Below are 27,035 nucleotides of genomic sequence, written 5' to 3'. Positions count from 1 at the left end.
AGAAAGGGATGGTGATATGTAATTTAGTCGCTCTGTTACTTAGATTTTGTCAATTTTATCCAACATATCCGATAAAGGATGTTGTTAAAGCATTTATTCATTCTGAAATTTAGATTTTGTTAATTTTATTTGATGTATCTGACTAAGGATGTTGATAAAAAAAATTTATTCACTTTGACACTTAGATTCTGTCAACTTTATCCGACATAACCGATAAAGGATGTTGATAATAAATTTATTCATTCTGAAATTTAGATTTTGTCAATTCTATTTGATGTATCTGACAAAGGATGTTGATAAAAAAAATTATTCACACTGACGCTTAGATTTTGTCAATTTTATCCTATGTATCCAAGAGAAGAATGTTGATATCTCATTTAATTACTCCGATATTAAGATTTTGTCAATTTTATCCCATATATCTGATAAGGGATGTTGATAATAAATTTATTCATTCTGAATTTTAGATTTTATCAATTTTATTTGATGTATCTTACAAAGGATGTTGATAAAAAAAATTTATTAACTCCGACACTTAGATTATGTCAATTTTATCCAATGTATCTGAGAAAAGGATGTTGATATAGAATTTAGTCACTCTGATGGTTAGATTTTGTCAATTTTATCCGACATAACCGACAAAGGATGTTGATAATGAATTTATTCACTCTTATGCTTAGATTTTGTCAATTTTATCCGACGTATCTGGCAAAGGATGCTGAAAAAAAATTATTCAGTCTGATACTTAGAATTTGTCAATTTTATCCTACGTATCCGAGAAAAGGATGTTGATATAGAATTTAGTCACTATGATACTTAGATTTTGTCAATTTTATCCGACATATCCGATAAAGGATGTTGTTAAAGCATTTATTCATTCTGAAATTTAGATTTTGTCAATTTTATTTGATGTATCTTACAAAGGATGTTGATAAAAACATTTATTCACTCTGACACTTAAATTCTGTCAACTTTATCCAACATAACCGATAAAGGGTGGAGATAATAAATTGATTCATTCTGAAATTTAGATTTTGTTAATTTTATTTGATGTATCTGACAAAGGATGTTGATAAAAAAAAATTATTAACACTTGAAACTTAGATCATGTCACTTTTATCTCATGCATTCAATAAAAGAACTTTGATATATCATTTAGTTACTCTGATGCTATTATTCTGTTAATTTTATATGATATATCTGATAAAGGATGTTGATAATAAATTTATTCATTCTGAAATTTAGATTTCGTCAATTTTATTTGATGTATCTGACAAAGGATGTTGATAAAAGAAATTTATTAACTCTGACACTTAGATTATGTCAATTTTATCCAATGTATCTGAGAAAAGGATGTTGATATAAAATTTAGTCACTCTGATACTTAGATTTTGTCAATTTTATCCGACATAACCGACAAAGGATGTTGATAATGAATTTATTCACTCTGATACTTAGATTTTGTCAGTTTTATACGACGTGTCTGGCAAAGGATGTTGATAAAAAAAAATATTCACTCTAACACTTAGAATTTGTCAATTTTATCCTATGTATCTGAGAAAAGGATGTTAATATAGAAATTAGTCACTCTGATGCTTAGATTTGGTCAATTTTATCGGAGGTATCCGATAAACGATGGTTTTAAAGCATTTCTTCGTCCTGATCTTTAGATTCTGTCAATTATATTTGATGTATATTACAAATGATGTTGATAAAAAAAACTATTCACTCTAACACTCAGATTTTGTCAATTTTATCCGGTGTATCTGACAAAAGATCTTGATAAAAAAAAATTATTCACTTTAACACTTAGATTTTGTCAGCTTTTTACCATGTATTCGAGAAAAGGTTATTGATAATGAATATAATCGATCCGATACTTAGATTTTGTCAATTTTATCCCATGAATTCGAGAAAGGGTTGTTGATATAGAATTTATTAAAACTAACACTTAGATTTTGTCAATTTTATCTGATACACCAGACAAATGTTGTTGATAATGTATCTAGAGGATGTTGATAAAGCATTTATTCACTCTGATACTTAGATTTTACCAATTTTATCCCATGTATCCGAAAAAGGGATGTTGATAAAGAATTTAATCACTTTGATACTTAGATTTTATCCGAGATATCCAACAAAGGATGCTGATAAAGCATTGAATCACTCTGATACTTAGATTTTGTCAATTTTATTCGATGATGTTGATAAAACAATTATTCACTCTAACACTTAGATTTTGTCAATTATATTGGATGTGTCTGACAGAGGATGTTGATAAAAAAATTATTCACTCTGAAACTTAGATTTTGTAAATTTTATCTGACATGTCAATTTTAACTGATATATCCGACAAATGATGTTGATAATGCATTTATTCACTCTGATACTTAGATTTTGTCAATCATATTTGATGTATGTAAAAATAGATGTTGAAAAAAAAAATTTATTCACTCTGACGCTTAGATTTTTTCCATTTTATCCCATGTATTCGAGAACGGGTTGTTGATACAGAATTTAATCAATCCGATTCTTAGATTTTGTCAATTTTACCCCCTGTATTCGAGACAAGGTTGATGATATAGAATTCAATAAAACTGATACCAAAAATGGACTTTGAAAAATCGATAGAATGTAACTGTGACAAGGTAAACCATAACAAAACACTACTGAAATATTCCAAAAGTTTTTTTGCAATGAAAGAAATCAAAAATAAACCTTAAAAAATCAAAGAGCTTCAAGTGTGACAAGGTAAACCACGATAAAACACTACTACCATATTCCAATTTTCATATTTCAACAAAAGAAATCCGAAATTAACTTTGAAAAATCAAGAGAATATAAGTGTGACAAGGTACACCACGATAAAACACTACTGAAATATTCCAACTCTCGCATTTCAACGAAAAAAATTCAAAAATGTATTTTGACAAATCAAGAGAATGTAACTTTGACAATATAAACCATAGTAAAACACTACTGAAATATTCCAACTCTTGTATTTCAATGAAAGAAATCCAAGATGAACTTTGAAAAATCGAGAGAATGTAAGTGTGAAAATGTAAACCACGACAAAACACTACTGAAATATTCCAACTCTTACCTTTTAACTAAATAAATCAAAAATGAACTTTAAAAATCATAAAAATGTAAGTGTGACAAGGTAAACCAGTACAAGACACTACTGAAGTATTCCAACTCTTGCATTTCAATGGAAGAAATCCAATCCACCAACATAAGAGTTGAATTTTATCGGTACTCCAAAGAAATTTAATTCCTTACTGTCATTTCAAGTAGGTTTCATCTCATTCAAAGACATGTAAAAAAAAAGTTGAAAAATTATATCATGTTAAAAAAATTTATTAAAAATCAAAAAAAAATCAAAAAAAATGGGGGGGGGGGCAAAAAGTTGGAGGGAGGGGGTGCCCTTCGAGTTTGGGGATAGGGGACCTTTGGGGGGTTGATGTCTCTGCTGGTTAGGGTCGTTGGTGCTTATTATCCATTATGGTTTGTACTCATAAAAACCATACAACTTTATTTTCAATGTTTCTAATGTTTATAAGGTTTGTTCTGAATTTCATTATTAAAATTCCTTTCTTGCCATCTACATCTCTCTTAGTATCAACTTTTTAGTATACTATAACGTTAGACTCTATTTTAAACTGACAACACTGTTCAAACGACACTTGTGTATTATACAGAACACATCGAAGAAGTAAAGCTATCCATTACTAAAATTCTTTTCTTGTCATCTAGATCACTGTTAGAATCAAATTTTTTATTTACCATATCGTTAAACTCTATTTTAAATTGACAACACTGTTCAAACGCCACTTGTGTATTATACAGAACACATCAAAGAAGTAAAGCTAGGTCGTCATAAGACCATTTTATCATCGTTAAAAATTTCCATAGAATGATATTGTTCCAAATTTATAATAAATAAGGTATGAATTAACATGCTCTTCAGGGTTACCTTAACTGCTAATCACTTTAACTCTTTTTTTTCTCCATCTTCATACGATCCAATTCGAAAATGTTATCTAGCTCTGTTTTTTTCCCTATTATTCAAATAAGATCATTCGTACAGTCCAATTCGCGAATCCCTTATCCGTTTTTTGCAAATGTCAATCAAACAATTCTGATTGTAGCATCCATGAAAACCTGCAGTTTGAAACAAACTTGTGTAACAAGCCAGATTTCAAGAACCAGTGGGGAATCCCCGCTTTTACTGCTCGATTTTTTTGAATTGTGCACGTGTATGTAACATGCATATTCTTGTACAGTTGATATCAATAACAAAAACCACTCTGGTTGTCTTATACAATCTCGACTATAGTTTCAAAACGTGTTTGGCCACTTTATAGGTAAAGGATTGGTCGCTTCTTGCAATGTGCATGTGAAACTGTAGTGTATATTCATGTACATGCTAGAGATAAGACAAATTACGCAAGCACTGCTCATTTCAATAGATAGATTACTACTGACATATTTATCATATTTTCAACCATGCTGAACAAAATGGCTATCTCATAATTTTGATCAGGTGAATTTGGGAAAAAAATGAGCGTGGGAGGGGGCCTAGTTGCCCTCCATTTTTCGGTCATTTAAAAATGGCACTAGAACTTTTAATTTCCGATCCAATGAGTCCTCCCACGATATTCTAGGACAATTAGGTCGATACTATTACCCCATTATCCTGAGGGCTATGGGGGGAGGGTTGTCACCCTCAAAGACAAAATTTTCAGACCTTTCAACTACCTTGAACAAAATGGCCATATAAAAATGTTGATCGGAAATGTTTGGGAAAATGATGGCCGTGGGGAGGGGTGATTCTCCGTCCGACTACCTTCGACTATTAAAAAGGGCAATACACCCTCACAAATTCTAATCAAAAGAGCCCTTTTTTAAGTTTTTACGATAACACTTTCTCTATGACATTATATGCCCCCAGGGCATAGCTTACAACCTTAGCCCTGAGGGCTGTGTGTTTGTTCAACTACGTTCAACAAAATTGATATATAAAAATTTTGATCGGAAGTTTTTTGGGAAATGATGGGTATGAGGGGGGGGTATACGCCTTCTGATCGCTTTTGACTATTAATAAGGGCACTAGCCCTCTCAACTCCCAATAATAAAAACCTTAAATGCCCCCAGGGCATAACTTACAACGCTTGCTCTGAGGGTTGTGGGGGGGGGGGGGGGTTTGTCATATTCAAAGACCTAATTTTCAGAACTTTGAAACTACATTTAAAAAATGGCCATCCTAAAATTTTGATTGAATGTGTTTGGGGAAATGGTAGGTGTGAGAAGTGGGTTAGTTAACATTCAATTATTTTCGACTATTAAAAAGGGTATTAGCCCTTTCAATCTCCAATCGAATGAGTCCTTTTTGAAGTTTCTAAAACAACGCTTTCTATAAAAACCCTTAGCTTTCTATAAAAAACTTACAACCCTTACCTTGAGGGTTGTGTGTGGCGGGGGGGGGGGTCTAAATCTTCAAGGACCTATCTTCTAGAACTTTCAACTACATTGAAAAAAGTGGCTATCCAAAAATTTTGATTGGATGTGTTTGGGGAAATGGTCTGCGTGAGACGGGGTTAGTTACCCTCCAATTTCTTTCGACTATTTAAAAGGGCACTAGCCCTTTGAATTTTCAATCAAATGAGCCCTTTTTCAAGTTTCTACGACAAAGTCTTCAATAAAAAACCTTATATACCCCCATGGCATAACTTACAACCTTAGCTCTGAGGGCTCTGGAGGGAGTTTCATCCTCAACGACCTAATATCCAGGACTCTCAACTAAGTTGTACTATCTGAAAATTTTGATTGGATGTGTTTGGGGAAATGGTGGCGTGAGAGGAGGGTTAGTTACCCTCCAATTACTTTTGACTATTAAAAATGGCACTAGCATTGTCTACTTCCCATCGAATAAGCCCTTTTTGAAGTTTCTACGACAACATTTTCTATAAATACCTTATATTCTGAGGGCTGTGTGGGGGGGGGGGGTGTCGTCCTTAAGGACGTAATTTCCAAAACTGTGAACTACGTTGAACAAAATGGCTATCTCGTAATTTTGATTGGATGTGTTTGGGGAAAAGGTAGGCATGAGAGGGGGGTTATTTGCCCTCCAATCACTTTCAACTATCAAAAAGACCACTAGTCCTTTGAATTTCCCATCGAATGAGCCCTTTTTGTCGTTTCTATGACAAAGTTTTCAATAAAACCTTGTAAGACCCCAAATCCTGACTTATAACCCTTGCCCTGAAGACTCTGGGGGGAGTTTCCTGCTCAAAGATATAATTTCCAAAACTTTCAACTACACTGAACGAAATGGCTATCTAAAAATTTTGATTGGATGTATTTGGGGAAATGATGGGCGTGGAAGGGGTGGTAGTTGCCTTCCAATCACTTTCGACTATAAAAAAGGGCACTATCCGTTTCAATTTCCCATCGAATTATCCCATTTTTAAGTTTCTACGACAACGCTTTCTATGAAAACCTTACATGCCCCCAGGGCATAACTTATAACCCTTGGCTTGAGGGCTGTAGGGGGGCTGTCATCCTCAAAGACCTACTTTTCAGAACTTTCAACTACGTTGAACAAAATGGCTGTCGCAAAATTTTGATTGGATGTGTTTGGGGAAAGTGTGGGCGTGAAAGGGGGGTTAGTTGCCCTCCAATCACTTTTGACTATTAAAAAGGGCACTAGCCACTCCAATGTCCAATCGAATGAGCCCGTTTTGAAGTTTCTACGACTACTCCTGCGATACAAAGTGCCCTGGTCTAAGGGAAAAAAATAAATAAATAATACAAAGCGCCAACACCGTTCTTTACTTTGGCAGCGCGATTGCGCTGTGTATGATTGGATTACTAAAATTTGGGAATGCCCCAGGTTCAGATGGTTTGTTACCAGAGCACCTTTTGTATGGTACTGCAAAACTACTAGAACCTTTTATTTTATTATACCAAATAATAGTGACCCAGCATTATGTCCCTTCTATGATGGGAGAAGGTAAAGTAGTTTGTATACACAAGAAGGGCAAGGATCCTTCACGTTGTTCATCAAATAGACCTATAACACTTTGTTCTGTTATTAGTAAACTATTTGAAAATATTTTACTCCCATTCTTATCATCAAAATGTGATATGGGGGACCATCAGTTGGGTTTTCGAAGTGGTGTAGGGGTTCAAAATGCACACGCAACACCATCGTAACTTTTAAAAACAACTATTTGTGTGCGGAGTTGATATTTCAAAAGCGTTTGATAGTGTGTTTTATCACCAAGCTTTTCATCATTGTTACGTAGTGGAGTGAACCCATTTACAGGCCAGTGTTTGACAGGTTGGTATGGTAATGCATCTGTGAGAATTTTTTCGGGAGGGCGACTTTCAGACCGAAATTCTTGACGTCTAGAGTAAAACAAGGGTCACTTCTTAGCCTCGTCATATTTAATAACGCAATTAGAACAGCCACACGGTGCTTACCCCCATATGTGATTGACGGTATCGACATTAGCCACTTGTCTTATGCTGATGATATTTCGTTATTTTCGGACAATTTAATATCAATACATAATACAATTAAGGTATTACATTCATGTTTACGGGAGATAGGATTAGAGATTGAATCTACTAAAACAGAATTCCTAGTGGCAAACAATACTAGTGATTTACAGCATCATTCTATTGGGTGGGATCACAGAATAGTTTTAATAAAGATTCCATTAAAAACCTTGTGTTGTCCGTCAATTAAAGCTACGCAGGAGTCGGTGTTATCGTCGATATTGGGAAAACACGGGAAAACTTATGGCCTGCTAGTCAGGCAGAAAGGTCATTTTAATAAAGAAACAATTGCTATAATTTATAATTCAATGTTTGCACCTCATGCATCTCATTGCACCACTATGGTTCTAAATAGGTATATTTAGAACCATATTAGAACAAAAATTATGTACATTTATATTGAATATAACAAAAGTGTATATTATATTGAATATAACATATTTATATTGAATATAGTATATATTGAACATATATTGTGTATAACAAAAGGTGTATATTAGAACAAAAATTCGGAACATTGGATATTAATGTTAAGATGGATCAACAATACGACTGATTTCTTAGACGATCTACTGAAAATAAAATAAGTTTTCCCCTTAATTGTCTCGTTTAATGGAAAATAGTTTTGTCGCCATAGCTCAGTAAAACAGCTATTTATGCGTAATATATTATGAGTGTTTATGCGTTATGTTTTATGAGTGTTTTGAGTGGTATGCACTAATGAGCTATCATAAGCTATTTAATATATATTCATGAGTTACTATGAGTTATATGAGCTACTTATTGTCGTCTTTTTCGATTTTTCATTTTTTTTCGTTTATTTCCTATACTCCTCTGTGTGCATCCTTGTATGCATAGAGGGCATAAATTAATTATTATTAATAGTAGTAATTATAATATAAGAAAGTTCTTGCAATTGGAGTCTTGCATTGAAAAGTCTTGATTTTATGCATTCTGCATTCTTAATCTGAAAAGGCCTCGCCTTGTCACGCTTGCCAGTTTAGCTCCTAGGAAAAATATTTGGAAACAATTTTAGACCAAGTTTTTCTTGAAATAAGTCTTCGCTCCCACCTTTAAATTTCTTAATTTGAAATTGGGCAATCTTTTGGAACCACTGAATTGAGTGGTTGGAAAGAAAAATGTTCAATCTATGCAAATTTTGCGCTTTCTGTCAGTTTCCGAAGAATTGCCGCTTCTTGTGTTTCTGGTATATTTTCAACACCAGCCACTTTTTCAGCAAGACACGTTTAAAGTATTATATTTAAATCTTCAAGGGTGTATGCGTGTATCAAACAGTTCGAGGTAACGAATTGTAAATAAGGAGCGACACGGCTCAATAGTAGTAGGGATGACCCAATAACTCGTGACCCTACACCATATATGGGCATAGACTCCCTAGGGGAAATGGATTTCCGAGAAATTGATTGCGTAACCTAACCTCATGAGTTCGTGACGGGGGTCCATATACGGGCATAGACTCCCTAGGAAAAATGGATTTCTGAGAAATTGATTGCTTAACCTAACCTAACCTCAGGAGCTCGTGACCCTACACCATATATGGGTATAGACTCCCTAGGGGAAATGGATTTCCAAGAAATTGATTGCGTAATCGAAGGGGAACTGAATTTCTGAGAAATTGTTTGCGTAATCGAAGGGGAAGTGAATTTCTGAAAACTTGATTTACATAATCGGTGGGGGGGATTTTATTGATCCGATAACGGGAAACAGGATCGCGTGTCTCCTTCTAAGCCAATCAGGGAGCTGGTTATATATTAGCGGGAGAGGATTGCAGAGAATATAAGGAAAGGATTTTTGCTATAGTTTTTCTTAGTCTGTGAATTGAATTCAACGGAGTGAGAACAGTTTGACTTTACTCATTTGGATATATTTGTGCTGATGATGAGTGGAATGTTTACTCTATTAGAAGTTGATAGTGGAGTTAGTAGCAATAATACAAGAGCCCAAAAAATTGCGGTGGAAATTACGAGAGGATCACGGTTTTGTCTGGAATGGGATGAATTAAATGCAAGATATGTGATATCCTTGAGCAAATTTAAAATGGAGGATCAATTATGTTTCGCTGAAAAAGTTGATATAGCGCATGTATATAGACTTCAATGCGCTTTAAGTGCATTAGTGAAACATATCGAAGACAATAAACTGTATCACTAATTGTATATGCTTAGTATTCTTGTTGTAATTATTCAATAAAATTGTTTCGAAATCGAAAATGTTCCCTTTTTTTTGTTGTTAGAATGTTAGGCTAACGAAAGATGGTCAGTCTAGAGTCAGCAGTCAGAGTGAAAGGATTGAAAAATGAATAAATTTGAGAGTAGGGACCTATCATGAGCTCCCATCCCACACCACTGCTACCATCTACAATTTAGTCTAACTCCGTACGAACACCATATATGGGCATACACTCGCTAGGGGAAATGGATTTCCGAGAAATTGATTGCGTAACGTAACCTAACCTATTGACTCGTGACGGGACTCCATATATGGGCATAGACTCCATAGGGGAAATGGATTTCTGAGAAATTGATTGCGTAATCCCCCGGGCCTATATAATTTATGCATGTTTTTATGGTTTTTGTCACAGGGAATGAAAAACAGGATTTTTCTCACTTTGATGTATTTTCATAGTATATTAATGTATAATGGATGATGTCAAGGTCGATTGATTTGTTGTTGTTGTTGTTGTTTGGCCAAGTGTAATGACACGAGGGGTGATTTACATAATCGTTAGGTGAATGTATTGATCTAGGGGAAGTGAATTTCAGAGAACTTGATTTACATAATCAGTGGGGGGAATGTTTTGATCCAGGAATAGGAAACAAACAGTACTTGCCTCATTCTAAGCCAATCGGAGAGTCGGGTACATATCCATCTAAGCCAATAAGAGAGTCTCTTACAAAAGGTTTCCCATTACATCGCAATTAGCCCTTGAGATTTCATATATAATGGACATGCGTTGTTTTTCATGGATGTCAACAGCAATTTATGCATGTTTTAATGGTTTTTCTCACTGAGAATGAAAATACAGAATTTTTCTCATTTCGATGTATTTTCAAGGTCAATTGATTTGTTGTTGTTGTTTGTCCAGGTGTACGCTAGAGGGAATGTATTGATTCAGGACTCAACTAGGGGAACTAAATTTCCGAGAAATTGATTGCGTAACCTAACCCAACCTCATGAGTTCGTGACGGGAGTCCATATATGGGCATACACTCCCTAGGGGAAATGGATTTCTGAGAAATTGATTACATAATCGTAGGGGGATTTTATTTATCCGATAACGGGAAACAGGATCACGTGTCTCCTTCTGAACCAATCTGGGGGCCGGAAATTTTAGCAGGAGAGGATTGCAGAGAATATAAGGAAAGGATTTTTGCTATAGTTTTTATTAGTCTGTGAATAGAATTTACAAAGTTTTTAGTTAGCAGTGTGATAACATGAGTGAACAAGTTGAGTTAGAAATATCCTTTTATTGCAACTTTTCTATTTGTAAAGGTCATTTTCATGATTTTGAAAATTCTCATGAATCTACTGCATGTTTAGACACCATAGAGGCAGAGATAGATGAGAAGAATCTAGAGGAAATGAGAAGAAAAATTATATATGATATGGAGAGAAATTTATACCGATTGCAAATAAGCTCACAGAAAAGAAGGTTTGATATGACAGATAAGGAAGATCAAAAGAAGAGACTGTGAAAAGAGGGCTTTCTCTATAGTGTAAAGGACAGCAGTAAAAACCCAATGAGAAATGTGTATAAAGCAAGCTATAGCTCTGAATATTATGATGAATATGTTCTAAGAGAAGAGAAAAAGTGGCCCTTTAAGAGACAACATAAGAGGTCATTCTACGGAAAGGATTTTAAACAACAAAAACTGTGGTGGAAGAGTTCTCATATATGATATAACGATAAATCTAATTATTGATATGTATAATGAGTTTTATATTGTAATCATACAATAAATTTGTTTGTACTATTTTAATTTTCTCATACTAGATATATATATAGAGTAAGGATATCATCAGAGACTTCTGTGCATGAATAGATCAGATTGAATAGATCAGCCTTTAGAGTGTTATCAATCCTCAATCAAGTTTTCTATCAAAGATAAAAAATAAATCATTCTTCTAATCTTTATTCTTTTGATATATCAATATTTATTATAGTTTTTATATACACAATCTCGGGTTCAATTACTTGAACCTCGTTTTCTTCTTCAATTACCATTATATCTAGGAGAGGGGGCATGTCAAATAAATTCTCTCGTATTCTTATGGGCAAACTATCAACCAACCGCTCATCGTCGTCTATACAGAGTCGACCCGAAGGTCCCCGCCGTACCAAATCCTCCGACGTGTACGATAGACCATCTTCTGTATAGTGGATCTCCATTATATCATCAGTACTATCTTCATTACTGTTAAAAAGAAGGAATTCTTCTTCAGATTCAGATAAAATCCATGCGTCCCATATGTTCTCTACCTCTTGGACATACTCGGGGATGTTCTATAAATGTAATAAACAGGATTACTTAATATTTTTCATTATATCCATAATTTTTATGTCTAAAATTCATCAATTAGCTAGATATCTAAATTTAAAATCTGGAAAAAACTTTCCACAATGGATATTTTTCAACTAAAAGTAAAGAGCTGCTAGACTAAATAAAAGACGAGCAGAAATAATAACGAATAATTGTTCAAACTTGAATTTTCTGTAAACTCACGTCTAATGATAAACTTGATAGAGTGACAAAAACTTTTTTTCCACAAAGGACTTTTTTCAACTAAAAGTAAAGAGCTGCTAGACTAAATCGAAGACGAGCAGAAATAATAACGAATAATTGTTCAAACTTAAATTTTCTGTTAACTTATGTCTAATGATAAACTTGTTAGAGTGACAAAAACTTTTTTACACAAGAGGACATTTTTCAACAAAAAGTAAAGAGCTGCTAGACTAAATAAAAGACGAGGAGAAATAATAACGAATAATTGTTCAAACTTAAATTTCTGTAAACTTATATCTAATGATAAACTTGTTAGAGTGACAAAAACTTTTTTTCCTCAAGAGGACATTTTTCAACTAAAAGTAAAGAGCTGCTAGACTAAATAAAAGATGATGATCAATAATAACTAATAATTGTTCAAGCATAAATTTTCTTTAAAATTTTGTATAATGATAAACGCTTTAGTTAAATAACATTTTTTCCACAAGAGTGTATTTTTAAAATAAAAATAAATAGATACTAGACTAGATAAAAGATGAACAGCAAGAATAACGAATAAATTTTAAAATTTAAATTTCGTTAAACTTATGTCAAGTTACAAAATTTTTTGTGACAAAACTTTTTTCGACCATGGGCCTTTTTAAAATATAAGTAAAGAGCTGCTAAAATAAATAAAAGATGAGCATCTATAACAACGAGTAAGTGTTCAAGCTTAAATTTTCTGTAAATATATGTCTGATGATAAACTTTTTAGTGACAAAAAATTTTTTTCCACAAGAGGGTATTTTTCAACTAAAAGTAAAGAGCTGCTAGACTAAATCAAAGACGAGCAGAAATAATAACGAATAATTGTTCAAACTTAAATTTTCTGTAAACTTTTGTCTAATGATAAACTTGTTAGAGTGACAAAAAACTTTTTTCCAAAAGAGGACATTCTTCAACTAAAAGTAAAGAGCCGCTAGACTAAATCGAAGACGAGGATAAATAATAACAAATAATTGTTCAAACTTAAATTTCTGTAAGCTTCTATCTAATGATGAACTTGTTATAGTGAAAAGAACTTTTTTTTTCCATAAAAGGGCATTCTTCAGCTAAAAGTAAATAGCTGCTAGACTAAATAAAAGACGAGCAGAAATAATAACGAATAATTTTTCAAACTTAAATTTTCTGTAAACTTATGTCTAATGATAAACTTGTTTGAGTGACAAAAACTTTTTTTCCACAAAGAGGACATTTTTCAACTTAAAGTAAAGAGCTGCTAGACTAAATTAAATACGAGCAGAAATAAAATGAATAATTGTTCAAACTTAAATTTTCTGTAAACTTATGTCTAATGATAAACTTGTTAGTGACAATAACTTTTTATCCACAAATGACATTTCACAACTAAAAGTAAAGAGCTGCTAGACTAAATCAAAGACGAGCAGAAATAATAACGAATAATTGTTCAAACTTAAATTTTCTGTAAGATTATGTCTAGTGATACTTTTTAGAGTGAAAAAAATTTTTTTTCCACAAAGGACATTTTTCAGCTAAAAGTAAAGAGCTGCTAGACTAAATCAAAGACGAGCAGAAATAATAACAAATAATTGTTCAAACTTAAATTTTCTGTAAACTTATGTCTAATGATAAACTTGTTAGAGTGACAAGAACTTTTTTTCCACAAGGGACGTTTTTCAACTAAAAGTAAAGAGCTGATAGACTAAATCAAATACGAGCAGAAATAATAACGAATAATTGTTCAAACTTAAATTTTCTGTAAACATATGTCTAATGATAAATCAGGGGAAAAAAACGTTTGAATCAGGGATTTCTCGATGTGTAGTTGAATGGTTAACCACTAAGCTATAAGGTCTGTACAAATACCAATAATAAATACCATGTGTGTACATTATGGGAAAATTTCAGATTTTGCAGCCCTTTCTGGTTTATTAAGTATAAGGAGCAACATTGAAACCCTAAGCGAAGAGCAATTATTCTGTACATGAACGGGTTGCCTCCTCCTTAATACCTTACTCTTCATGCTAAAGTTTTTAGCACTTTTAAAAAAAGTTTCCTGTTCGAATTAAACGGCTCGTATATTTCAGTTTTTAAAAAATTGGGGCAAACAGTGAAACTTTGGCATGAACCGCAAGTTATTGACGATGGGGCAACCTTTTCACATACGGAATAAGTTCTGTCCGTCTTACGTTTTAATGTTGCTCCTTACATTCAATTAAAAAGACTTGTTTTTTTTAAAATTTAATTTCTGGTTATTCCTCAAATAATGCCGGTAAATCTAACTCATTCTTCATGAAAAATTCCTTTCCCGCACGGAAAGTTTTCCTTGGAAAGTTTCTCCCATCTAAGACACACCCCTGTAATATTCTCTCCGAACAAATCCATCCTCGGTGAAATCCCCTTCCTTCTTAAAATTTCTTGAGGACAATTCACCCTTGAAAATTCTCCTTGTTGTACTTTCATTTGAAAAAGACTTTAATTTCTAATTGTTTTTCCGATCACTCAGTAAATCCCCCATTCCTTGCATTAGGACATAAAAAAAAATTAATGTATCATGAAAACTTTGCAAATTATTTCTACGTGAACAAAGTAACTTCGTATATATGAAAGTTCTTGTCATAATTTGCATTTTTCATAGTATCACTCGATTGAAATACAAGAGGTATCAAACTGTTAATATTAACAATTTTACAGAGCTTCTAACCCGGTGCGGGGGTGTTTCCATTGTTTTAAAATGCTATAAAATCCATAGGGGAAATACAAATTAAAATTTAAGCATACATTAGCCATTGAAGGACCGGCGACTTCATTTGTAATATTCATTACTTTATTTATATATATCTTTATTTCAATATGCACTGAAGTTAAAACCATCAAACACCAAATAATATACGGTACTAACGGTTAATTATTATTACGAAAATCATAAGGGGAGAGGAATCTGGAAGTCCACCATTCATCATTTTAATCCCCTTGGGAAGAGTTTTCGAACAGAAACACACATATTTCATCATTCAGATATCCAATTCTTTCTCCGAAACGTCACCTTTTCCAAAATTGTCTAATCAATTTAGAGATGGATTTTTTTAATGAAAATCTTCTACAGAAAAATGGAATTTTGAAGTTACCCAGACTTATAATTAGCTCGAAAATCTCTCTAATGGCCGTCCGCATCGTAGCTATTCAATATCTCCCTATATAGTGTGAAATAATTTTAATAATGTTTTAGCAAATCAAATATCAAACAGTTCGCGGTAACGAACTGTAGGTAAGGAGAGACCCGGCTTAATAGTAACCTAAACTCTAAAAAACGGAATTTTGGCATTAAAAGATATATCAAAAGATTTAGGTTATTATGCTGATTAGATTAGGTTAGGTTAAGTGGCGCCCGCCACTCAACCTAACCTAATCTAATCTATCCTAACCTAACCCCCCAACTTTTACTGACTGTATGCATAAATTGATGAGGGGTGCTCATCAACACCTTGCTCTTTACGCTAAAAATTTTCAGTACTAAGGAAAAAAGCTTCTTATTGCTCTAATTAAGCAAACCTAGTGTTTCAGGAGTCGTTCTTAAAGAATTGGGACCAAATTCAAACTTTAGCGTAAAGAACGAGGTGTTAAGGAGGAACAATCCCCCTCATATACGTAATATTTTTTGTTCGTTTTAAGTTTTGATGTATTTTCTAAACAATTTCAATCCTGGTGAAAATTTACCCCGGACAATTACCGTTAATATCTCCACGCGTTTAACAGTAAATCCCCCATTCCTTGCATTAGGACATAAAAAAAAATTAATGTATCATGAAAACTTTGCAAATTATTTCTACGTGAACAAAGTAACTTCGTATATATGAAAGTTCTTGTCATAATGTGCATTTTTCATAGTATCACTCGATTGAAATAAAAGAGGTATCGAACTGTTAATATTAAGAATTTTACAGAGCTTCTAACCCGGTGTGGGGGTGTTTCTATAGTTTTAAAATGCTATAAAATCCATAGGGGAAACACAAATTAAAATTTAAACATACATTAGCCATTGAAGGACCGGCGACTTCATTTGGAGTATTCATGACTTTATTTATATATATCTTTATTTCAATATGCACTGAAGTTAAAACCATCAAACACCGAATAATATACGGTACTAACGGTTAATTATTATTACGAAAATCATAAGGGGAGAGGAATCTGGAAGTCCACCATTCATCATTTTAACCCCCTTGAGAAGAGTTTTCGAACAGAAACACACATATTTCATCATTCAGATATCTAATTCTTTCTCCGAAACGTCACCTTTTCCAAAATTGTGTAATCAATTTAGAGATGGTTTTTTTAATGAAAATCTTCTACAGAAAAATGGAATTTTGAAGTTAACCAGACTTATAATTAGCTTGAAAATCTCTCTAATGGCCGCCCGTATCGTAGCTATTCAATATCTCCCTATATAGTGTGAAATAATTTTAATAATGTCTTAGCAAATCAAATATCAAACAGTTCGCGGTAACGAACTGTAGGTAAGGAGAGACCCGGCTCAATAGTAACCTAAACTCTAAAAAACGGAATTTTGGCATTAACAGATATATAAAAATATTTAGGTTATTATGCTGATTCCAAATACATACGATTCATCAATTTTAGTGTAGCCCATAAAAAAAATTTGATATCAGTATATGTATCAACAGAATTGGCTTATTATACTGATTTCAAATATATAAATTTCATTGAGTTTACTTTTACCCATTAAAGGCTACAAGCCTGAAAAAATTTGTCTGATTTTCAGAAAATGGGGAAAACACCCCCCTAAAAGTCATGGAATCCTAATAAAAATCACACCATCAGTTTCAGCGTATCAGAGAACCCTACTATAGAGCTTTCAAGCTCTATCTTCAAAAGTGTGGAATTTTGTTTTTTTTTTGCCAGAAGAAAGATAACGGATGCGTGCTTATTATTATTATTATTTTTTTCTCAGGTGTAATCGTTTCGACCCAATGGTCCTAGAACATCAGCTGAGGGCTTTCGAACTGAAGTTAAAAGTTTAATTGCCTTTTTTAAGTGACCAAAAAAATTGGGGGGCAACTAGGCCCCCTCCCATGCCTCTTTTTCTCAAAATCGTCCGAACAAAATTTTGAGATATCTATTTTATTCAGAATAGTTAAAATGATGAATAATGATTTCCTTGGAGATACCATGACCCCCACAGTCCCTTAGGAAAGATATTTAAGTTATAAAATTTGCCCATTGTTTAGGTATAGTATTTGTTATTGGAAGTATGCATCCATTTTTTGGAGGGGAGACCAATTTTTTGCTGGGATGATTTTCCACGAGGAGAATTTTCCATATGGAGGGAAGCTTCCAGGGGGTGAATTTTTCAGGGGAAATTTTACACTGGGGGAATTTGTCACAATTCCTAATCGAAATTCTTTCTAATAGTCTTACTTTCTCTTTGCTGACTCAATTTTACGCGTGGAGATGTTAGCGGTAATTGTCCGGGGTAAATTTTCACCAGGAATGAAATTGTTTAGAAAATACATCAAAACTTAAAACGAACAAAAAATGTTACGTATATGAGGGGGATTGTTCCTCCTTAACACCTCGTTCTTTACGCTAAAGTTTGAATTTGGTCCCAATTCTTTAAGAACGACTCCTGAAACACTAGGTTTGCTTAATTAGAGCAATAAGAAGTTTTTTTTCCTTAGTACTAGAAATTTTTAGCGTAAAGAGTAAGGTGTTGATGAGCACCCCTCATCAATTTATGCATACAGTCAGTAAAAGTTGGGGGGTTAGGTTAGGTTAGGATAGATTAGATTAGGTTAGGTTGAGTGGCGGGCGCCACTTAACCTAACCTAATCTAATCAGCATAATAACCTAAATCTTTTGATATATCTTTTAATGCCAAAATTCCGTTTTTTAGAGTTTAGGTTACTATTAAGCCGGGTCTCTCCTTACCTACAGTTCGTTACCGCGAACTGTTTGATATTTGATTTGCTAAAACATTATTAAAATTATTTCACACTATATAGGGAGATATTGAATAGCTACGATGCGGACGGCCATTAGAGAGATTTTCGAGCTAATTATAAGTCTGGGTAACTTCAAAATTCCATTTTTCTGTAGAAGATTTTCATTAAAAAAAATCCATCTCTAAATTGATTAGACAATTTTGGAAAAGGTGACGTTTCGGAGAAAGAATTGGATATCTGAATGATGAAATATGTGTGTTTCTGTTCGAAAACTCTTCCCAAGGGGATTAAAATGATGAATGGTGGACTTCCAGATTCCTCTCCCCTTATGATTTTCGTAATAATAATTAACCGTTAGTACCGTATATTATTTGGTGTTTGATGGTTTTAACTTCAGTGCATATTGAAATAAAGATATATATAAATAAAGTAATGAATATTACAAATGAAGTCGCCGGTCCTTCAATGGCCAATGTATGTTTAAATTTTAATTTGTATTTCCCCTATGGATTTTATAGCATTTTAAAACAATGGAAACACCCCCGCACCGGGTTAGAAGCTCTGTAAAATTGTTAATATTAACAGTTTGATACCTCTTGTATTTCAATCGAGTGATACTATGAAAAATGCAAATTATGACAAGAACTTTCATATATACGAAGTTACTTTGTTCACGTAGAAATAATTTGCAAAGTTTTCATGATACATTAATTTTTTTTTATGTCCTAATGCAAGGAATGGGGGATTTACTGAGTGATCGGAAAAACAATTAGAAATTAAAGTCTTTTTCAAATGAAAGTACACCAAGGAGAATTTTCCAGGGTGAATTGTCCTCAAGAAATTTTAAGAAGGAAGGGGATTTCACCGAGGATGGAATTGTTCGGAGAGAATTTTACAGGGGTGTGTCTTAGATGGGATTTACTGAGTGATCGGAAAAACAATTAGAAATTAGTCTTTTTCAAATGAAAGTACACCAAGGAAAATTTTCAAGGGGGATTTGTCCTCAAGAAATTTTAAGAAGGAAGGGGATTTCACCGAGGATGGAATTGTTCGGAGAGAATTTTACAGGGGTGTGTCTTAGGTGGGAGGAACTTTCCAAGGAAGACTTTCCGTGAGGGAAAGGAATTTTTCATGAAGAATGATTTTTCATTTTAGATTTACCGGCCTTATTTGATGAATAACCAAAAATTAAATAAAAAAAAAACAAGTCTTTTTAACTGAATGTAAGGAGCAACATTAAAACGTAAGACGGACAGAACTTATTCCGTATGTGAAAAGGTTGCCCCATCGTCAATAACTTGCTCTTTATGCCAAAGTTTGACTGTTTGCCCCAATTTTTTAAAAACTGAAATATACGGGCCGTTTAATTCGAACAGGAAACTTTTTTTAAAAGTGCTAAAAACTTTCAAAATTTATTTTCAAAAGTGCAAAATTTAAGTTTGAACAATTATTCGTTATTATTTCTGCTTGTCTTTGATTTAGTCTGGCAGGTCTTTACTTTTTGTTGAAAAATGCCCTCTTTTGGAAAAAAGTTTTTTTCACTCTAACAAGTTTATCATTAGACATAAGTTAACAGAAAAGTTAAGTTTGAACAATTACTCGTTATTATTTCTGCTCGTCTTCGATTTAGTCTAGCAGCTCTTTACTTTTAGTTGAAAAATGTCCTCTTTGTAGAAAAAAAGTTTTTGTCACTAACAAGTTTATCATTAGACATAAGTTTACAGAAAATTTAAGTTCGAACAATTATTCGTTATTATTTATGCTCGTCTTTGATTTAGTCTAGCAGCTCTTTACTTTTAGTTGAAAAATATCCATTGTGGAAAAAACGTTTTTTCCAGATTTTATCCCTCGAACAAGTTTATCAGTTAAGTTTGAGTTTGAACAAGTAAGAACAAGTTAAGTTTGAACAATTATTCGTTATTATTTCTGCTCGTCTTTGATTTAGTCTAGCAGCTCTTTACTTTTAGTTGAAAAATGTCCTTTTGTAAAAAAAAAGTTTTTGTCACTCTAACAAGTTTATAATTAGACATAAGTTTACAGAAAATTTAAGTTTGAACAATTATTCGTTATTATTTCTGCTCGTCTTTGATTTAGTCTAGCAGCTCTTTACTTTTAGTTGAAGAATGTCCTCTTGTGGAAAAAGTTGAAGAATGTCCTCTTTACTTTTAGTTGAAAAATGTCCTTTGTGGAAAAAAGTTTTTGTCACTCTAACACGTTTATCATTAGAAATAAGTTTACAGAAATTAAAGAATGAACAACTAGTCGTTGTTTTTTCTTCTTGTATTTGATATCATCTATCATGTCTTTAAATCTTTTTTAAAAATACCCTCTTGTGAGCAAGAAGTTCTTTTCAATCAAACACTATTATAACTATACACCAGTTTACGTAAAATTTTCTTTTTGACCGTTATTTTTTGTTATAACTGATCTTATTTTATTTAGTCTAGCAGCTCTTTACTTTTAGTTGAAAAATGTCCTCTTGTGGAAAAAAGTTTTTGTCACTAACAAGTTTATGATTAGACATAAGTTTACAGAAAATTTAAGCTTGAACAATTATTCGTTATTATTTCTGCTCGTCTTTGATTTAGTCTAGCAGCTCTTTACTTTTAGTTGAAAAATGTCCTCTTTGTAGAAAAAAAGTTTTTGTCACTCTAACAAGTTTATCATTAGACGTAAGTTTACAGAAAATTTAAGTTTGAACAATTATTCGTTATTATTTCTGCTCGTCTTTGATTTAATCTAGCAGCTCTTTACTTTTAGTTGAAAAATATTCATTGTGGAAAAACTTTTTTCCAGATTTTAAATTTAGATATCTAGCTAATTGATGAATTTTAGACATAAAAATTATGGATATAATGAAAAATATTAAGTAATCCTGTTTATTACATTTATAGAACATCCCCGAGTATGTCCAAGAGGTAGAGAACATATGGGACGCATGGATTTTATCTGAATCTGAAGAAGAATTCCTTCTTTTTAACAGTAATGAAGATAGTACTGATGATATAATGGAGATCCACTATACAGAAGATGGTCTATCGTACACGTCGGAGGATTTGGTACGGCGGGGACCTTCGGGTCGACTCTGTATAGACGACGATGAGCGGTTGGTTGATAGTTTGCCCATAAGAATACGAGAGAATTTATTTGACATGCCCCCTCTCCTAGATATAATGGTAATTGAAGAAGAAAACGAGGTTCAAGTAATTGAACCCGAGATTGTGTATATAAAAACTATAATAAATATTGATATATCAAAAGAATAAAGATTAGAAGAATGATTTATTTTTTATCTTTGATAGAAAACTTGATTGAGGATTGATAACACTCTAAAGGCTGATCTATTCAATCTGATCTATTCATGCACAGAAGTCTCTGATGATATCCTTACTCTATATATATATCTAGTATGAGAAAATTAAAATAGTACAAACAAATTTATTGTATGATTACAATATAAAACTCATTATACATATCAATAATTAGATTTATCGTTATATCATATATGAGAACTCTTCCACCACAGTTTTTGTTGTTTAAAATCCTTTCCGTAGAATGACCTCTTATGTTGTCTCTTAAATGGCCACTTTTTCTCTTCTCTTAGAACATATTCATCATAATATTCAGAGTTATATCTTGCTTTATACACATTTTTCATTGGGTTTTCACTGCTGTCTTTTACACTATAGAGACAGCCCTCTTTACCCAGTCTCTTATTTTGATCATCCTTTTCTGTCATATCAAACCTTGTTTTATGTGAGCTTACTTGCAATCGGTATAAATTTCCCTCCATGTCATATATAATTTTTCCTCTCATTTCCTCTAGATTCTTCTCATCTATCTCTGCCTCTATGCTGTCTAAACAAGCAGTAGGTTCATGAGAGTGTTCAAAATCATGAAAATGACCTTTACAAATAGAACAGTTGCAATAAAAGGATATTTCTAACTCAACTTGTTCACTCATGTTATCACACTGCTAACTAAAAACTTTGTGAATTCTATTCACAGACTAATAAAAACTATAGCAAAAATCCTTTCCTTATATTCTCTGCAATCCTCTCCCGCTAAAATTTCCGGCCCCCAGATTGGTTCAGAAGGAGACACGTGATCCTGTTTCCCGTTATCGGATAAATAAAATCCCCCACCGATTATGTAATCAATTTCTCAGAAATCCATTTCCCCTAGGGAGTGTATGCCCATATATGGACTCCCGTCACGAACTCATGAGGTTGGGTTAGGTTACGCAATCAATTTCTCGGAAATTTAGTTCCCCTAGTTGAGTCCTGAATCAATACATTCCCTCTAGCGTACACCTGGACAAACAACAACAACAAATCAATTGACCTTGAAAATACATCAAAATGAGAAAAATTCTGTATTTTCATTCTTAGTGAGAAAAACCATTAAAACATGCATAAATTGCTGTTGACATCCATGAAAAACAACGCATGTCCGTTATATATGAAATCTCAAGGGCGAATTGCGATGTAATGGGAAACCATATGTAAGAGACTCTCTGTTTGGCTTAGATTGAGATTTAACCGACTCTCCGATTGGCTTAGAAGGAGGCATGTACTTCCTGTTTCCCATTCCTAGATCAAAATATTCTCCCCACCGATTACGTAAATCAAGTTCTCGGAAATTCTCTCCCCTAGATCAACACATTCCCCTAGCGATTATTTAAATCACCCCTCGTGTCATTACACTTGGCCAAACAACAACAACAAATAAATCGACCTTGACATCATCCATTAGACATTAATAAACCATGAAAATACATCAAAGTGAGAAAAATCCTGTTTTTCATTCTCAGTGACAAAAACCATAAAAACATGCATAAATTATATAGGCCCGGGAGATTACGCAATCAATTTCTCAGAAATCCATTTCCCCTAGGGAGTCTATGCCCATATATGGAGTCCTGTCACGAGTCAATAGGATAGGCTACGCAATTAATTTCTCGGAAATCCATTTCCCCTAGGGAGTCTATGCCCATATATGGTGTTTGTACAGAGTTAGACTCAATTGTAGATGGCAGCAGTGGTGTGGGATGGGAGCTCATGATAGGTCCATACTCTCAAATTTATTCATTTTTCAATACTTTCACTCTGACTGCTGACTCTAGACTGGCCATGATTCGTTAGCCTAACATTCTAACAACAAAGGAACATTTTCGATTTCGAAACAATTTTATTGAATAATTACAACAAGAATACTAAGCATATACAATTAGCGATATAGTTTATTGTCTTCGATATGTTTCACTAATGCACTTAAAGCGCATTGAAGTCTATTCACATGCGCTATATCAACTTTTGCAGCGAAACATAATTGATCCTCCATTTTAAATTTGCTCAAGGATATCACATATCTTGCATTTAATTCATCCCATTCCAGACAAAACCGTGATCCTCTCGTGATTTCCACCGCAATTTTGGGGCTCTTGTATTATTGCTACCAACTCCACTATCAACTTATAATAGAGTAAACATTCCACTCATCATCAGCACAAATATATCCAAATGAGTAAAGTCAAACTGTTCTCACTCCGTTGAATTCAATTCACATACTAATAAAAACTATAGCAAAAATCCTTTCCTTATACTCTCTGCAATCCTCTCCCGCTAATATGTAACCAGCCCTCTGATTGGTTTAGAAGGAGACACGTGATCCTGTTTCCCGTTATCGGATCAATAAAATCCCCCCCACCGATTATGTAAATCAAGTTTTCAGAAATTCACTTCCCCTTCGATTACGCAAACAATTTCTCAGAAATTCAGTTCCCCTTCGATTACGCAATCAATTTCTCGGAAATCCATTTCCCCTAGGGAGTCTATACCCATATATGGTGTAGGGTCACGAGCTCCTGAGGTTAGGTTAGGTTAAGCAATCAATTTCTCGGAAATGCATTTTTCCTAGGGAGTCTATGCCCGTATATGGACCCCCGTCACGAACTCATGAGGTTAGGTTACGCAATCAATTTCTCGGAAATCCATTTCCCCTACGGAGTCTATGCCCGTATATGGACTCCCGTCACGAACTGATGAGGTTAGGTTGCGCAATCAATTTCTCGGAAATCCATTTCCCCTAGGGAGTCTATGCCCATATATGGTGTAGGGTCACGAGTTATTGGGTCATCCCTACTACTATTGAGCCGTGTCGCTCCTTATTTACAATTCGTTACCACGAACTGTTTGATACACGCATACACCCTTAAAGATTTAAATATAATACTTTAAACGTGTCTTGCTGAAAAAGTGGCTGGTGTTGAAAATATACCAGAAACACAAGAAGTGGCAATTCTTCGGAAACTGACAGAAAGCGAAAAATTTGCATAGATTGAACATTTTTCTTTCCAACCACTCAATTCAGTGGTTCCAAAAGATTGCCCAATTTCAAATTAAGAAATTTAAAGGTGGGAGCGAAGACTTATTTCAAGAAAAACTTGGTCTAAAATTGTTTCCAAATATTTTTCCTAGGAGCTAAACTGGCAAGCGTGACAAGGCAAGGCCTTTTCAGATTAAGAATGCAGAATGCATAAAATCAAGACTTCAATGCAAGACTCCAATTGCAAGAACTTTCTTATATTCTAATTACTACTATTAATAATAATTCATTTATGCCCTCTATGCATACAAGGATGCACACAGAGGAGTATAGGAAATAAACGAAAAAAAAAAATGAAAAATCGAAAAAGACGACAATAAGTAGCTCATATAACTCATAGTAACTCATGAATATATATTAAATAGCTTATGATAGCTCATTAGTGCATACCACTCAAAACACTCATAAAACATAACGCATAAACACTCATAATATATTACGCATAAATAGCTGTTTTACTGAGCTATGGCGACAAAACTATTTTCCATTAAACGAGACAATTAAGGGGAAAACTTATTTTATTTTCTGTAGATCGTCTAAGAAATCAGTCGTATTGTTGATCCATCTTAACATTAATATCTAATGTTCCGAATTTTTGTTCTAATATACACCTTTTGTTATACACAATATATATTCAATATATACTATATTCAATATAAATATGTTATATTCAATATAATATACACTTTTGTTATATTCAATATAAATGTACATAATTTTTGTTCTAATATGGTTCTAAATATACCTATTTAGAACCATAGTGGTGCAATGAGATGCATGAGGTACAAACATTGAATTATAAATTATAGCAATTGTTTCTTTATTAAAATGACTTTTCTGCCTGACTAGCAGGCCATAAGTTTTCCCGTGTTTTCCCAATATCGACGATAACACCGACTCCTGCGTAGCTTTAATTGACGGACAACACAAAGTTAGTAGAAGGGCCTTATTGAGTCCCACGAGAACCACGTGGTTTATGGTTTTCTCACTGAGAATGAAAAAACAGGAATTTTCTCACTTGGAAAAACAGGAACTTTCTCACAGTTATGTCTGTTTTCATGGATGGTTATGTGTGTTGATCGATTTATTTGATGTTTTTATGGATTTTGTCAGTGAGAATTTGAAAAACAGGAACTTTCTCACATTTTTGTATGTTTTTATGGTTTTTGTCGGTGAGAATTTGAAAAAACAGGAACTTTCTCACTGAGAAAACCATAAACCACGTGGTCCTGTCAGCATTTTTAATGCTGACGGGACACCAAATATGGGCATGGATTTCTGGGAAATTGATTGCGTAATCGATTGGGAATTTGGAACACCTGTGCTGTCTGTCATTAATCAAATTGTTTCCGGGCAAAGTTTAATAATGTCTGACAGGTACTGTCAACATTTCTCCAGGAATAGATCCAAGTCATTAATGTCTTTACCTCGGAAACAACTCTTTTAGTCGAACTCCAAAGATATTAATAACCAAACGTCATGGAAACAATTCTCCAAGAAACATCTTAGCGATGAATTGTTTTAGCGCGGGAATCAGGTTTCTTATTAATTTGAAATGCGTTAGCGCAGAGATGCCAGAAACAAAAGGAACACGCTGAAATTACATTTAGGGATTATTTGGGCGAAACTGTTTTAGACAGGTTATGGAATTATTTCGGCGAAACAGTTAGAGACATTCTAAAAGATGATTATAGAAGAGAATTTGAGGGTGAAACTCTGTGGTCGTTATAATACACAAGTTTCATTTGAACAGTGTCGTGAGGTCCTCTACCCCAACCCCAAAGGGTTCCGCTGCCCCCCACCCCAACCCCCAAGGAAGCGCGCGGGCCACAAAGGTCCCCCCACCGCCCCAAGAGCCCCCCCCCCCCCCACCCCCTCCTCAGACCCTCAAAGGCCCTCCCCTGGTCCTCAAGGGCCCCCAGACCCCCAAAGGTCCCCCGGACCCCAAACGCTCTCCTCAGACCCTCAAAGGCCCTCCCCTGGTCCTCAAAGGGCCCCCGGACCCCCACAGGCCCCCCGGACCCCAAATGCCCTCCCCCAGTCCTCAAAGGTCCCCCGGGACCGCGAAGCGCCGCGGGCCAGGAATGCGGCGCATGGGGATGCGCCGCAGGGATGCGCCGCAGGGACGCGCCGCAGGAATGCGCCGCAGGGATGCGCCGCAAAAAGTAAACTAAAAAGTAAAAATTTCGAACTGTTATCCCCCAAACGCCCTCCTCAGACCCCCAAAGGCCTTCCCCTGGTCCTCAAAGGACCCCCGGGCTCCCAAAGGGCCAACCGGCCCCCAAGGGTCCCCCGGACCACCAAAGGTCCTCCCCTGGTCCCCAAGGATCCACAGGGCTCCCAAAAGACCACCCAATCCTCAGGGGCCCCGGAT

At 34.2% G+C, this 27,035-nt stretch overlaps 2 protein-coding genes across 2 annotated transcripts in view; both read left to right on the top strand.

The window, feature by feature from the left end:
* LOC148945742 (uncharacterized) overlaps positions 1-27,035 on the top strand; it is a 382,959-nt gene that overhangs the window by 4,670 nt on the left and 351,254 nt on the right. The window lies entirely within an intron of this gene.
* LOC148945745 (uncharacterized) overlaps positions 18,707-27,035 on the top strand; it is an 11,889-nt gene continuing 3,560 nt past the window's right edge. Inside the window, exons 1-2 of the mRNA XM_089097506.1 lie at positions 18,707-18,748; positions 21,169-21,477. Coding sequence (XP_088953632.1) covers positions 18,707-18,748; positions 21,169-21,477 — 351 coding nt within the window. The remainder of the gene's footprint in view (positions 18,749-21,168; positions 21,478-27,035) is intronic.

Source organism: Artemia sp. Qi Xiang Cuo, chromosome 12 (genome assembly GCF_049724085.1).
Source record: "Artemia sp. Qi Xiang Cuo chromosome 12, ASM4972408v1, whole genome shotgun sequence".
Taxonomy (NCBI): Eukaryota; Metazoa; Arthropoda; class Branchiopoda; order Anostraca; family Artemiidae; genus Artemia; species Artemia sp. Qi Xiang Cuo.
The sequence above is the reverse complement of the archived record's forward strand: the minus strand, read 5'-3'. Positions and strand labels throughout refer to the sequence as shown.